Consider the following 13491-nt stretch of genomic DNA (forward strand, 5'->3'; position numbering starts at 1 on the left):
GATGGGGAGGAAGAGCTGGGGCACCTGCACAGGTTATTCCCAGCTCCCTCTTTACTGGGATGGCTGAACACACACAAGGAGCCTCTGCAGAGGGCTGGGCACACCATGCTGGTGCTCAGGAAGTCCTGACCGAGGGAGCCAGGAATGGCCAAGCTCAGGGAGGAGCAGCACTTGTGGTACCCACCCACCTCCAGCCACAGGAGCAGGGTGCTCCACGCTCACAGCAGGGTCACCATGGAACCACCACAGAGAATCATGGACTCTCCCAAGTTGGAAGGGACCAACAAGGATCATCAAGGCTGACTCCTGGCCTCGACAGGACACCCCCAAAGCCCCCTGTGGGCACAGCACCCCTTTCTCCCCCAGGCAGGCCAGAGCTGCCAGAGCTTTACCTGGTGCCATTCTGCTGGGCAGTGGGGATGACACTGTAGTAGATGGGGACCCCTCCAGCCTGGAGCCCCCCCTGCACAGACTGGCTGGCTGGCACAAGCACTGGCTGCTGGAAGGGCTGCTGGACCACGTTCTGCGACTCACTGGCCATGGGAACCTGGGCAGGGAGGAAAGCAGCAGGTAACAGGTAACAGAGCAGGGGAAATTGGCCCAAGGAGACACCAGCAAAGTAAACAGATTCCAGCTGGTTTTTTTTTTACAGCCCAGAGCAACCTCAGCCAGGCACAGCCCCTCCCAGAGATTCTCCCAGTCCTCCTCCTCCAGATGTGTTCCACAGATCCCCACATGATGTGCCCTCCCCAGGCTGGCAGGCAAGCCCTGTGAGCAAATCCCCACCCTTGGCTCCATCCCTGAGGCACATCCTGCCCAGCCCAGGCCCCCTCCCAGCACCCCACCCTGGGGAGCAGCAGATGCCCACCTGGTACGAAGGCAGCGGCGTGTACTGGACCATCAGACCTTGCATCTGGCTCCCCATCCCACTCCTCTGGCTGCTGAGGAGCCCAGGGGGCTGTGCCTGCTGCACCCCCATCACGCTCTGCATCTGGCCCCCCATGTTGTTCCTCTGGCTGTTGAGGAGCCCGGGGGGCTGCGCCTGCTGCACCCCCACCACACCTTGGTATGTTTGCTGCTGGTTGGACATCATTGGCTGTAAACCTGCCAGAACAGGGGTTCAATGGAGCAGCTTCCCAGCTGGACACAGGAAACAGCCCCAGATTTAGGATTTAGGGAATCAAATCCTGCCTCTGTCCCCACCTCCTGCTGAAGAGTGGGGAAAGGGCTTCCCTTAGAGCAGACATAAACACACCCAAGGGAAGCTCCTGGCTTTAAATTCCCCTGGCAGCCCCTCAGTGGGGCTTAAATCCACCTCATCCCCTCCCCCAGCAAGCTCAGAGGAGAGGGAGGGGAAGGACACAACAGCCTCTGCAGACAGAGGCACCCCAACTTCCCAGCTAAGAGGCAGGTCCAGCAAAGAGTGGGAGACAGGGAAGAGTGACCTGGCCCCAGACAGCGCACAGGAGATCTCTGGAGCCAACAAAAGCAGCTGGAAAGGGAAAGCTGCCCCTTCCCCCCTTTACACCCCCTTACCTGGCTGCTGGGACTGCTGGGGGAGCTGCTGGGGGCGCTGGGAGCTGTAGGCCACTGGGTGACTGAGGGGTCGGTATTGCTGGCTGGAGTTCGGGTACTGCCCGGGGGAGTAGTAAGAAACCTGAATCTATCAGGGGCAAGAAAACGCAGTGGTGAGAACACAGGAGGGAGCAGGACCAAGAAAGCTGGTCCCCCAGGACCAGTTTTCTCTCTCACCTGGCCTGGCTTCTGCCGAAGGGAACCACCCAGGGCTTTGGCTCTGGCCAGCTGATGGCTCCTCGGGGAACCGCAGCCCCTTCCCGCGCCTCCCAGCCTCCTCATCCAAGCCTTTCCCAGCACACAGTGCAACAGCACAGTAGGCACAACTCTCCTCACAGCTCAGGGGACAATCCTAGAGGTCATAAAGCCCTGCAGGACCCCAAAGAGAGCTTAGAGGTGTCAGCCCTGAGTCAGGCCACTATCCCTCCCCCACTGCTGAGAGCCAGGAGTGGCCCGGGGGGGTCCCAGGACAGAGCCTCGTGGGCTCTGAGGGACATGGGGATTATCCTGTGCCTAACAGGGGAGTGTGAGACCCAGAGCCTGGACCCCTGTGGGTGGATCCATCACCAACTAGCAGCAGAAAAAGAGGGACCCATTCCCCAGCAGCCCCAGGCCTGCCAGCTCTGGGGACGTCCCCTCGTGTCCTTACTTGCTGGGGAGGCTGAATGTAGCCCTGGGGCTGCAGCACCTGCTGAGTGGGGGCCGTGTGCCCCGAGGCCGAGTAGCTGGAGGTGGGAATGGGCTGCCCAGGGGTTGCCATGATGAATCCTGTCTGCTGAGGGTGCTGGGAAATGAGGGATGACTGGAACATCGCCGAGGAAGGATCCGGGGCTTCTGTCGAGCCCTGTCGGCTGAGGCTGATCTGCCCAAAGGGGCTGCTGAGCTCGTCGGCCTGGAGTGGGATAAGGGGAAGGATGGAGGAGGACGGAACGTGGGACAACAGCAGGTAGGACACAGCTCTGCTGGTAAATGCAGACCCCTTCTCTCTGCTCTGGGAGAAGCTCCCCCAGAAAGGCCCCCACACATGAGCCACAGACCCAGAGCGTGACAGGGGGACATGCGAGCTGAGGGAGCCAAATGCTCAGCAGATGTTGGGGACACGCGGGGTCCCACGCAGGCAGGGGTGACTCCAGCCCAGCAGCCACATCCCACGGGGGACACCATTCCCAAAAGATCCCCCTGGAGACAATACAGAGGGCTTGGCTGAGCCCACGGGGCAGCCACAGACCCCAGCACTGAGCACAAGCATTGCTGGGGAGCTCTGGGCTTGGAATTTGCTCTTCCCAGGCTCTTTCCAAGACCACCACTCCAGCAGCGGTGGTCCCATGGCCTCAGGCATCGCAGAGCTCCGTGAATCCCAACCCCAGGGGGGTCGGTGTCCGGGACATACCTGATCAGCACAAGCTCACACAACACAAACACAGCACAGAGCACAACAGACAGTGCAGAAGAGGAACTGGGGTTTATACCAGGTTGTACTGCTGGGGTGGAGAGACTGGCAAGAGGACTTGGGGGCAGGAGCTTGGAGAGTACGGAACAGGCTGCAGCGCCGGGACCGGCTACGACCAGCGGAGAAGGGAATGGAGAGAGATCCGGGGCAAGGAAAGGGAGGGAAGGAAGGCAGGCAGGAAGGAAAAGGAAGGAAAAGGAAGGAAAAGGAAGGAAAAGGAAGGAAAAGGAAGGAAAAGGAAGGAAAAGGAAGGAAAAGGAAGGAAAAGGAAGGAAAAGGAAGGAAAAGGAAGGAAAAGGAAGGAAAAGGAAGGAAAAGGAAGGAAAGAAAGAAGGAACAACAAGGTTAGTCAAGTGAGCCAACTGCAAACACAGAGGGGCGTTGCAGAGGGTTGGGAAGCACAGAAACCATTCCAGGGCAGCATCCATCCCATCAGACACAGCCCAGCCAGAGGCTCTGCAGAGCTGGGGAGGAGTGACCTGCCCCAAAGCAGCTCTTGCCTGGCAGGAAGAGTGACACGAGTTCACCAGGGCCAGCAGCAGCAGGAGAGCCACATCTCCCAGCACGTGTCTCTCCTGTTTCCAGCATTCCCTACGGTGCTCCTTGGCCACTCCTGTACCCCCACCTTCCACAGGGACCCCTGCTTTGTCACCTGCTTTATGACAGCCCCTCACTAAAACCCACACACTGTGCTTTGGGCACTGACCCAGGGACAGTCAGTGCTGGATGGGGGGTTTGATCCTTTGATTTGACCTTTGGTGACATAGAAGGGACATGGGGATGGTGCATCTCCAGACCCTTCACCAACAAACACCTGAAATGAGTTTTTCCAGGATCTAAACCTTTGGATGAGACAGTCACAGATACAAACTGAAACCCCAACACAATCCAGTGATCCTGCACGAGATCCCACCCAGGCACTCTGCTATTCCAGCCCCAGGAAGACAGCTCATCCCTCAAGTCTCAGAATCCTCCACAAACAGATCCACAACCCTGGAGCCACTCCAGGGCCCAAGAACTACCAGCTCCCCTCTCTCCTGCAGCTGGGAACAGCCAGCAAGCAGCTGCTCCTGTACCTGCAGTAAAAGCTTTTCCAGAAGGTTCTTCCTTTCTCTCAGTCCAGTCTAGTGAAAACACTGAGAGTCATGGAACAGCCCAGATTGGAAGGAGGAACCTCAGAACACCTGGCCCAACTTTTCATGGGAAAAGGGAGCCTTGGTCTGATTATCCAGCAACTTCTCTGCCCTGTTGCATCTTGAACCCCTCCAGTGTAACATCAAAGTGATGCCAAAGGACCCCTGGGCAGGCTGAGATCCAGCACCAACGTGGGACAGGAAGGTGCCATGGATGCCCCCACACCACCACAATTTTCACCCCAAACCCCGCACTGGGATGGCTCCCACCCCATCCCCACTCCTGCAGCAGGACAGGGCTGGGCTGAGGTTGGTCACAGCCTCAGGAGCAGAACGAGGACACAGGATTGTCACGGAGGGTTCCAGCCCTGGAAACAGCCCAGCAGGCTGTGGGACATGGAACATCCCTCAGCTTTAACTCAGGGAGGGATGGTCTGGAGAACACACCCAGCGTTGCTCCAGGCTTGCCTTCCCCCAGGACTTCAGCTCAGTCCTGGGCAGCTCAGGACTGACTCTGACTGCCACTCATCCAAGGGCTACAGACCCTTTTCCAGGGGGCTGCTGGCCAGCAGAGCTGGGAAGGTGGGATATCCCCCAGAACCACTCAGGAACACCAAAGCCCAACCTTCTCCTGCTCTGCCACAGAGGGACAGCGAGTGTGGGGACCCCCAAAGCCAAGTGTGAGCCCAGAGCACCCCGGGATTGTTCTGGCCCTGCCTCCCCCCTAGCTGTGCCCTGTGGGACTCACCTGGGACATCATGGGGCTGCTCATGGCCGGCTGCTGCTGGGCTGGGGGGAGGCCGGGGGCTGCCGGGGGCGGCTGCGGGGGCGGCTGCGGGGCCGTGCAGGGCAGGAGGCCACGGCTGGGCTGCGAGGATGGGGACTGGCTGCAGGCCTCAGGGGCACCTAGCACCAAACCTGGAACAGAGACAGGCATGGAGGGCTGGGATCCAGGAGAAGAGGGGAGGGCAAGGGGGGATCCTGTCACCGCTGGAGCTTCCGTGGGGACAACAGGCACAGTTTGTCTCTGCTCACGGCAAAGCGAGGTGCTGACACTCCAGTGGGTTGTAGCTCCCTGGGTTGTAGCTCCCTCCTCTCCCTGGCCAGGTGCTCACACTGAGCCTCCAAAACTGATCCTGGGATCTCCTCCTCTGCCTCACACAAAGGAAGAGGAATCTGGCTGCCAACAGCAGCGCCTGCCTGGTGGAGGCTCTTCACCAGGAATCCCAAAAACATCTGCGCCAGCTCAGGGCCATGAGAGTCTGTGGGAAGGAGCTGCAGAGCTGCTCCCAGCCCCACAGAGCCCCTTTTCTCCCAGGAAAAGGCTGGGAGATGGCAGCCAATCCCTTCCCATGGCAGAAAAGGCTGGGAAGGAGCACGATCCACACTGCTGGCACCCAGCTGGGAAGTGTCTCCTCAGTATTCCAGTCTTACTTCCAGAAATAAAAGGGTTGTGCAACTATTGCTCAATGCCCAGTAGCTGCTGTTTAACCAATTCTGCCTCTGATCTCCCACATTTCCACAGCTGATCTCCAGGGATTCTGCTGAGGAGCTCTGACAGCAGCCACACACTGCAAAGGAGGGAATATTCCACTGCCAGCTGCTGGATGGGAAAAGAGCCCCTGAGTCCTAAGCACTTCCACCCCCATGGAATAAACATGAGGATATGGAAGAAGGTGGGCTTGGTGTTTTTTCCCCTCAAGTGATAATTCCTTTGCATTTTTTTTTTCCTATTTCTCCCAAGATGTTTCTAATCACTTGCCATTACATAAAGCCTGGAAAGCAACTGTTCTGATCCCAGGAGGGACCTGGAGGGAAAATTACAGGAAGAGCCAAAAAGCAGCTTCTCTCTCACTCTGCTCAGCACATGCTGGGACAGATCTTCAAGTGCTCCCAGCACTCCATGAATCAATCCTGGAGGTGGCTGTAACTCCCAGAGTGAGCACAGGGCTGGGGATGGGAACAGGATCCCAGGAGGCACCGTGGGCACCTCTAAACTGGGAGATGAAGGTGTGGTTTCAAAGGCAGGCTGGCAGCTGGAATCCAGCCCTGAAAGGCTTCTTGTTCCTGCCTACAGACACCAATGTGCCTCTCCTGCCCACAAAAGTGATGGTTCTCAAGGGTTTGGGACTGACCAGTGGGAAAACACCAGGTTCTGCTCACTGATACCACACAGCTACCCCACAGCTCCTCAGCTGTGATTAAATGGGAGCAAAACTTGGGCTGCCTCCTCCACAAACACCTTTTGGGTGTTTCAGCCAAGGTTGAAAAGAAAGGATTCTGCTCCTCCCTGACTGAGGGGAGGATGTGCCCACCCAGCACACACATCCCTTGGGAAGCTGCTCCCAGAACAGGACCCCTGTGACACCCCAGGGGAACGTCCCGTGCTCTGTGGTACCTGGATGGACAAGGAGGGACTGAGCTGAAGCAGCAGAGACACTAAGGATCCCAATTCCCTTTGGCTTCAGCCAAATTCCCCTTGGCTGCCAGCAGCTCTGGAGCTCAAGCCTGCTGTTTGCTCCCAGCAGTTCAGTGAATCACTGAGAGAACATCATGGGCAGATCCAAATTAGAGAGTCCTTGACAAGGTAACTGCATGTCTGATGAGACTAATGGGTGACACTTTTCCTGGCCCTCCTCCTTGGAAAGCAAGACAATGCCAGGAGGTTCATCCTGAGGATCCTCAGGGTGGGGAGAGATTTTGGGAGCAGAAGGGAATGGCAACACAACTTGAGAAGAGAGAAAACAACACAAACTGGGAGTTTGAGCTGCAGGGGCTGGGAGCAAACTCTGGCCTCAGGTAGAGGCCATCCCTGCTGAAGGGATGGGAGAGGTGATGGTGAGTTCTGAAGAAGTGGGTGATGAACCAGGTGACACAACCAGATGGCACATCCATGCCAGGGTACCGAAATTCTGGTGCCATCCATGTCCTGTTTCAACCAGAGCATCACAAGGTCCAGCTCCCCAACCCAAAACCATCTGCCAGGTGTCCTTTGGCTGGAAAAGAACTCCAAGTTCCTCAGCCCCAAAACTCTCTGCCAGTGCCCTTTGGCAGAGAAAGAGCTCCAAGTTCCTCAGCCCCAAATCTGCCATTCAGGTGTCCTTTGGCACCTGCCTGGAAGCAGCGTGGTACCTGCCCGTGACGTCCTGCTGGCCGTGCTGCCCTTGCTGCTGCCGACGCTGTCCCCCCGGGTCAGGATGGAGATGCCACTGAAGCTGCTGGCTTTGGTGACAGGTGGCCGCAGGTTGCGGATGGAGCCGTCCGAGTCCGTGCTGCTCCAGGGCCGCGGCTCCAGGGATTTGATCTCGCTCTCGGTGCTGCTCTGGCGGCTGCCCGAGGCCCGGCTCAGCCCGTCCCGGTTGCCCCTGCCGAGAGCAGAGGAGTCAAACTGGGCTCTGGTGAAGGGACAGTGGCAGAGCTGCTGGTGCTGCAGCCAGGGCAGGGTGCTGGGGACAGCCAGCATCTGGCTTTGGGACCTTTTTGGGGGGTGTGGGGAGAGTCTGACAGCAAAAACCTCGCCGAGGCACAGCTTTTTGTGCTGACCCAGCCATTGTGGTGACAGCCAGCTCCTGGCCCCTTCCTCAGCCTGGGAGAGACCCCAGCAGGGTCAGGAAAAGATCCTGTGCTGAAGATCTCCCTGTCTCAGAACAGGGAGCTTTTAAAGGCCTGGAGACAAGGCTGATGGAGATCTTGGAGACCATGCCCCACTCCAACCCTGCTGAGGATTTCTGCCCAGCTGGGCCTGGTCACCCAAAATTGTGGCTGTCCCATCCCTGGAAGCGTCCAAGGCCAGGTCAGACAGGGCTTGGAGCAATCTGGGATAGGGGAAAGTGTCTCTGCCCAAGTCAGGGAGGTGGAAAGGGATGAGTTTTAAAGTACCTTGCAACCCAAACCATCCCAGGATTCTGGAATATCGCTGCTCCCAGAGCTGTGCCTCCCTTCGCCTAGGCCAGCTCTGGCCACAGCAGGACTTTACGGGATATCAGCACATCACCCCAAGCAGTGAGCCTGGTTTATCAGCCCAGTTAAGGGCAGAGGGCTGGGAATGGGTTCCTGGGCTTTCCCTGGGGAGGGATGGTGAGGAAGAGCTGCTGAGCTTGGCTCAGAAAAAAGAGGCTTGGAAGGAACTCCTGAGGTGATGTCCTGGGCTGCTGGCAGCATGTGGGGGCCAAAAATGCATCTCTTGGGAAAGCAGCACAATGGTTACATCCCTGGAGAGCTCAAAATCCTCCTGAGGCCCTCTCCCCTCTCTCACCCATTGGAACCCCAGAGCAGATTAACCGAGCTCCTCAGGGCCTTGGCACAGCCCTGGCTGCAGCTCAGCTCCCAAAGCTGCAGCAGCAACGGGGTTTGTGCTCCATTCTGGGGGAGTTCTTCTCCAACCCCACAGATATGAGACCTGTCCTTGCTGTCCTGAAGAGCCCTGACACAGACAGACCCCAGGACACAGCCCCTGTGACGGTGCTGAGGACACTGCATCTTCCAGGACAGCCTGGTGAGGCAGGTGATGGCCCAAGGAGAGGGACAAAGCTGCTCCTGCCTGGCTCAGATCCTCCTGTCCTGTCCCACACAGAGCTGCCCCATCTCCAGAGCTTTGGCTGGGAGAGCAGAGCACAGCAGGGATGAGGTTTTGTCCCTTTTCATCCCGCTCTTTGTCCCCACACCTCAGCAGCCGGGGCTGTGCCCAGTGACTCATCAGCCTCACTCCAGCCCTTTCATCCATGGGAAAACTGCTTAACAAGAAAATGCTGCTCAAACATGTTCCCAGTGCCCTCAGCAGCTCCTGTGGCTGAGATGGAGCCTGAGACACTTCAGTGTCACCATTAAGCCATCCAGCCTTGATAATCAGGGATTAGGGACAACCCTGCCTGATCCTAATGCTATCCTGGCACTGTAAGGGCAGGGATTTCCTACTCTTCTGGGGAACAAGAGGTGGAATGGTTTGAAAACTGCTGGAATTCCTCTCTGCCATTCCCACCCTCTTTTTTAATTGATGAATCAGCCAAAAAAGGACTTGAAATTGATGTTGCAAAGAAAACACCTTCAGTAACTCCAGGAGCAGCTGTGCACAGGGGGATTCAGCAGGACGTGGCACAAAATAAATCACATAGAGATCTCTACAAATCTGCCTCTGTCTGTGAGAGCTACAAGCAAAGCATTCTGTGGAGAGTCAGATGAGGAAAAAGAACCATTTTAGAGTCATGCAGGGCTTTGGAAACACCTCCAGGGGCTGCAGGGCAGCACTCACCTGCTGTCCGTGAGGTATCCGTTCTGGCCAGACTGGAAAGAAAAGGGAAACTTAGTAACTCTGAAAGAACAAATCCAGGTGATTCCAAAGGTGGGGCTGGGACAACAGAGTGTGCTGAGGTGTGGTGTTGAGCCTCCTGCACACCAGCTCCCTGTGGATCTCCATCCAGGCCCTTTTCTGATCCCTGTGACCCTGAGATCTCTCAAATCTGAGTCCTCAGCTCCCTCCTCCACTGAGGCAGCTTTGATGGTATCTTTGTCCATGTGACAGTCAAGGCCAGGCATACAAAGGGGTTTTATGTCCTAAATGCAGCACTGGTAGCTGATTCCAGCTGAGAGTGCCCCTGGAGCAGCCTCTGAGCCAGATGTGAGTGTGGGACACTGCTCCAAGAACAGAGCAGGGATTTCAGGAAGCCATAACCAATGAGACAGACAATAAACACCCTGCCAATTCCTGGGAATGCCCAAATTCCTCCTAGGAAGCCCTAAATTCCTCCTGGAAAGGCAGAGCCCTGCACTGCTGGGTCAAGAGGTGGAAGCTGCAACACTGGAAAGAAACTGGGAAATGCAGCTGGCACTCCCTTTGGGACAGGAAATGGTTTTCTGATCACCCCAAAAATGCCACTGCATAAACTTAGAATATTTTGGGTAACAAAGAACAGGACTGAATCCATTCCTCCCTAAATTTTAGGGAAGGCTGCAGGTGTGGCTCCTCCACCCCAGTATCTCAGACATCTTTGTTGGGAGCTGGAATTCATCCAGCTGGAATTCATCCAATGGCACATCAGCAAAATTCTGGGAAATTGGTAGAAAAGGCAATGACAAGATCTGACCTCTTGGCTTATTCAAGGCCACCTTCTGCCCCAAAGCTCCAGGAGGATCCTGGCAGGTGAGAGATCCAAACTTACCTCTCGTGCAAATATCCGCTCCCTGACCCGCTGATATTCCTCCTCTCGCTCTTCTATGGATTTGCTCCTTCTCCCATCCTGCAAGGGGAGTCTGATCTGAAGGGACAAACACAGCTCAGGGGTCAGCAGTTGCCAGCGGGAGCAGTCAGCTGCTGGGAATTTTGGGTAGGATGTGGATTATGCGGTGTCTGGATGCAGTGATCCAACCTCTGCCTTTGGACCTACCTTTGGGACATCTGAGTCCAGGGATGAACCTCCCAGAGGTGCCAGGATGTTCATCCCTGGACATTCCCAAGCACAACCAGCCTGCCTGGGCTGATCAGGAATATCACCAGCAGTCTGGTCCCAGGGGGAAGAGCTAAAGGTCACTCTTTGGAGCATGTGCTGATGCTCCTGCTCCCGTGTGGATTCTGTGCTGCGAGCGCAGCCGCACCCCTGAGCGCCACATGGGGAAACCAAAAATTGGCACTGACTGCAATAACCAGCTTCTCATCCCGACTGGAATTCAGGAACAGGTCCCACAGCACAGCACAGAGCTGGGGTAATGTGACTCAGGGCTCAGATGGGAACAAATTCCCCCCTGTGAGGGTGAGAAGGCCCTGGCACAGGGTGCCCAGAGAAGCTGTGGCTGCCCCAGCCCTGGAAGTGTCCAAGGCCAGGCTGGACAAGGCTTGGAGCAAGCTGGGATAGTGGAAGGTGTCCCTGCCCATGGCAGGGGTGGAACTGGATGAGCTTTAAGGTCTTTTCCAACCCAAATCATTCCATGTTTCTATGAAGAGGGCAGCTACAAGACCCCAAGATCCCTGGGGAAGGGCATGACTTGCTGCAAGCCCCAGGAAAAAAGAAGGGAAAGCAACACTCAGCTGAGGGATATTCCCAAAGAAACCTTGGAAAAAGCCTCCACATTAAAACCTGGCCTAGCCCCCAGCTGATTTCAGGATATGGACACATACACCCATAGAACCCATACAAATTCTTCATCCATTTCCGTAATATTTAGAAAAGTTTTCATGAAATTCAGATGCTGCTGCTTGGGTGGGGTGGGAGCTTTAATTTGTGTTACTTCAGGAAACCCCAGAGAATTCTAGAGCTGTTCTTGTCTTGTGACCAGTCACACCTTCCCAAAGGCCCCACTGCCACCCCTCACCTGGTTATCATCCCGATCCATGCTGGTGTCATCCCGTTTTAGGATAAACCTCTGCGGGAACTCTGCGTTCTTCTCATCCTTGATGTGCTCAGAGAACCTCTGCTCAGGGCTGCAAGAAAACCAGCCCTTGTTAGGAGGGAAAAAACGGGCCCAGAACATGCCAGGATATTTGTCGTGTGAAATTTCAGCTCTGGCTAAAAGCAACAAGAGCTCCTGTCCCTTCTCCAGGAACTATGGAGAGGCAGCAAGGGCTGGAAGGAAAAGATTCTTCCCTGTTCCTTCATTCCATGTTCCTGATATTTCTAGAGAGGGATCTCCCCTTCTTATGAGGCAAAAAATAAAATGTGGTGAGGAACCCACCCTGCTACAGAGCATTCCTGGGCTGTGGGGAAGGGAAAAAGGGGAAGGGAAAAAGAGAATGTTCAGGGAAGGGAAGTTTAGGGAAGGGATGTTCAGGGAAGGAAAGGGAAGTTTAGAGAAGGGAAAGGAAGATCAAGGAAGGAAAAGAAAGGGAAGGGAAGGTGCGGGAAGGGAAGGTGCGGGAAGGGAAGGGAAGGGAAGGGAAGGGAAGGGAAGGGAAGGGAAGGGAAGGTGCGGGAAGGGAAGGTGCGGGAAGGTGCGGGAAGGTGCGGGAAGGGAAGGTGCGGGAAGGGAAGGTGCGGGAAGGGAAGGGAAGGTGCGGGAAGGGAAGGTGCGGGAAGGTGCGGGAAGGTGCGGGAAGGTGCGGGAAGGTGCGGGAAGGTGCGGGAAGGTGCGGGAAGGTGCGGGAAGGGAAGGTGCGGGAAGGGAAGGTGCGGGAAGGGAAGGTGCGGGAAGGGAAGGTGCGGGAAGGGAAGGTGCGGGAAGGGAAGGGAAGGGAAGGGAAGGGAAGGGAAGGGAAGGGAAGGGAAGGGAAGGGAAGGGAAGGGAAGGGAAGGGAAGGGAAGGGAAGGGAAGGGAAGGGAAGGGAAGGGAAGGGAAGGGAAGGGAAGGGAAGGGAAGGGAAGGGAAGGGAAGGGAAGGGAAGGGAAGGGAAGGGAAGGGAAGGGAAGGGAAGGGAAGGGAAGGGAAGGGAAGGGAAGGGAAATTGAGGGAGGGGAAGGGAAGTTCAAGGAAGGAAAGGAAAGTTCAGGGAAGGGAAAGGAAGTTCAGGGAAGGGAAGTTCAGGGAAGGGAAGTTCAGGGAAGGGAAGTTCAGGGAAGGGAAGTTCAGGGAAGGGAAGTTCAGGGAAGGGAAAGGAAGTTCAGGGAAGGAAAGGGAAGTTCAAGGAAGGAAAGGAAAGTTCAGGGAAGGGAAAGGAAGTTCAGGGAAGGAAAGGGAACTCACATTCGTGTGTTACTGGTCTTGTTGATGATCACAGCCTTCCCGGTCTGATCCACGTTGTGATCCATCCCGAAATAGGCCGCGACCCGGTGGAGCAGCATCCGGTGGTACGAGGTCATCTGGGGGAACTTCTTGAACTGATTGCTGGCAAGAGGGACACGGGGTTGGAGCTCCAAGCAGTCAGTCACGTCAGGATGTACAAGAGAACAGCCTCCTCACCAGCGTGTCCCTTCTCCCCTGGGAGCCCAAATTCCTAAACTCTCCACACAAATCTCTTCTGCTCGACACAAACTCGATGATCACTTACTTGTTATCACTAATGAACTCCAGAATCTCCTGTTCCAACTTGAGCAGCATCATTCTATCCCTGTCAGGAAAAAAGAAAGAAAAAGGTCACTTTAGGGACAGTGGAACAGCCTTTCCTGCTCCCAGCCCCTCTCCTGCAGCAGAAAAAGCCACAGGAGCAGGTGACACCTGATTTCAGGTGTTAACAGAATGGGCTAAAAACTCCCTGCTTTTCAAATATACTAAACTGAACACCAGATTTTTTCCACTTTAAGGTTGTTTTGCTAACAGTGCTTGGCTTTGGAAAGCCTGAATCCCTGCTCTGCTGGAAGCTCCACTGCTGGAGACTCCAATTTTGCCATTCCTTTGCCAGCCAGCCCCTCAATCCCACTGATTATTCCTGCAGCAGCTCCTTCACAGGCTGACACTTGACAACCATTTATA

General features: G+C 55.9%; 1 protein-coding gene across 13 annotated transcripts in view; it reads right to left on the bottom strand.

The window, feature by feature from the left end:
* The window catches only part of R3HDM2 (R3H domain containing 2), a 42531-nt gene that overhangs the window by 3955 nt on the left and 25085 nt on the right, over positions 1-13491 (bottom strand). For 5 of the 13 annotated variants that reach the window (XM_086870249.1, XM_086870251.1, XM_086870248.1 and 2 more), the window contains exons 7-17: positions 13070-13129; positions 12766-12906; positions 11461-11569; positions 10314-10409; positions 9407-9438; positions 7291-7523; positions 4907-5076; positions 2225-2467; positions 1537-1663; positions 869-1104; positions 393-547 (exon numbers count right to left, since the gene is read on the bottom strand). In XM_086870249.1, coding sequence (XP_086726375.1) covers positions 393-547; positions 869-1104; positions 1537-1663; positions 2225-2467; positions 4907-5076; positions 7291-7523; positions 9407-9438; positions 10314-10409; positions 11461-11569; positions 12766-12906; positions 13070-13129 — 1602 coding nt within the window. Of the gene's footprint in view, positions 1-392; positions 548-868; positions 1105-1536; positions 1664-2224; positions 2468-3044; positions 3135-4906; positions 5077-7290; positions 7524-9406; positions 9439-10313; positions 10410-11460; positions 11570-12765; positions 12907-13069; positions 13130-13491 lie in introns of all 13 variants that reach the window. The other 8 variants (XM_086870253.1, XM_086870252.1, XM_086870254.1 and 5 more) reach the window with 3 other exon arrangements.

The sequence above is a fragment of the Cyanistes caeruleus genome, chromosome 32, assembly GCF_971803275.1.
Source record: "Cyanistes caeruleus chromosome 32, bCyaCae1.hap1.1, whole genome shotgun sequence".
Classification (NCBI taxonomy): domain Eukaryota; kingdom Metazoa; phylum Chordata; class Aves; order Passeriformes; family Paridae; genus Cyanistes; species Cyanistes caeruleus.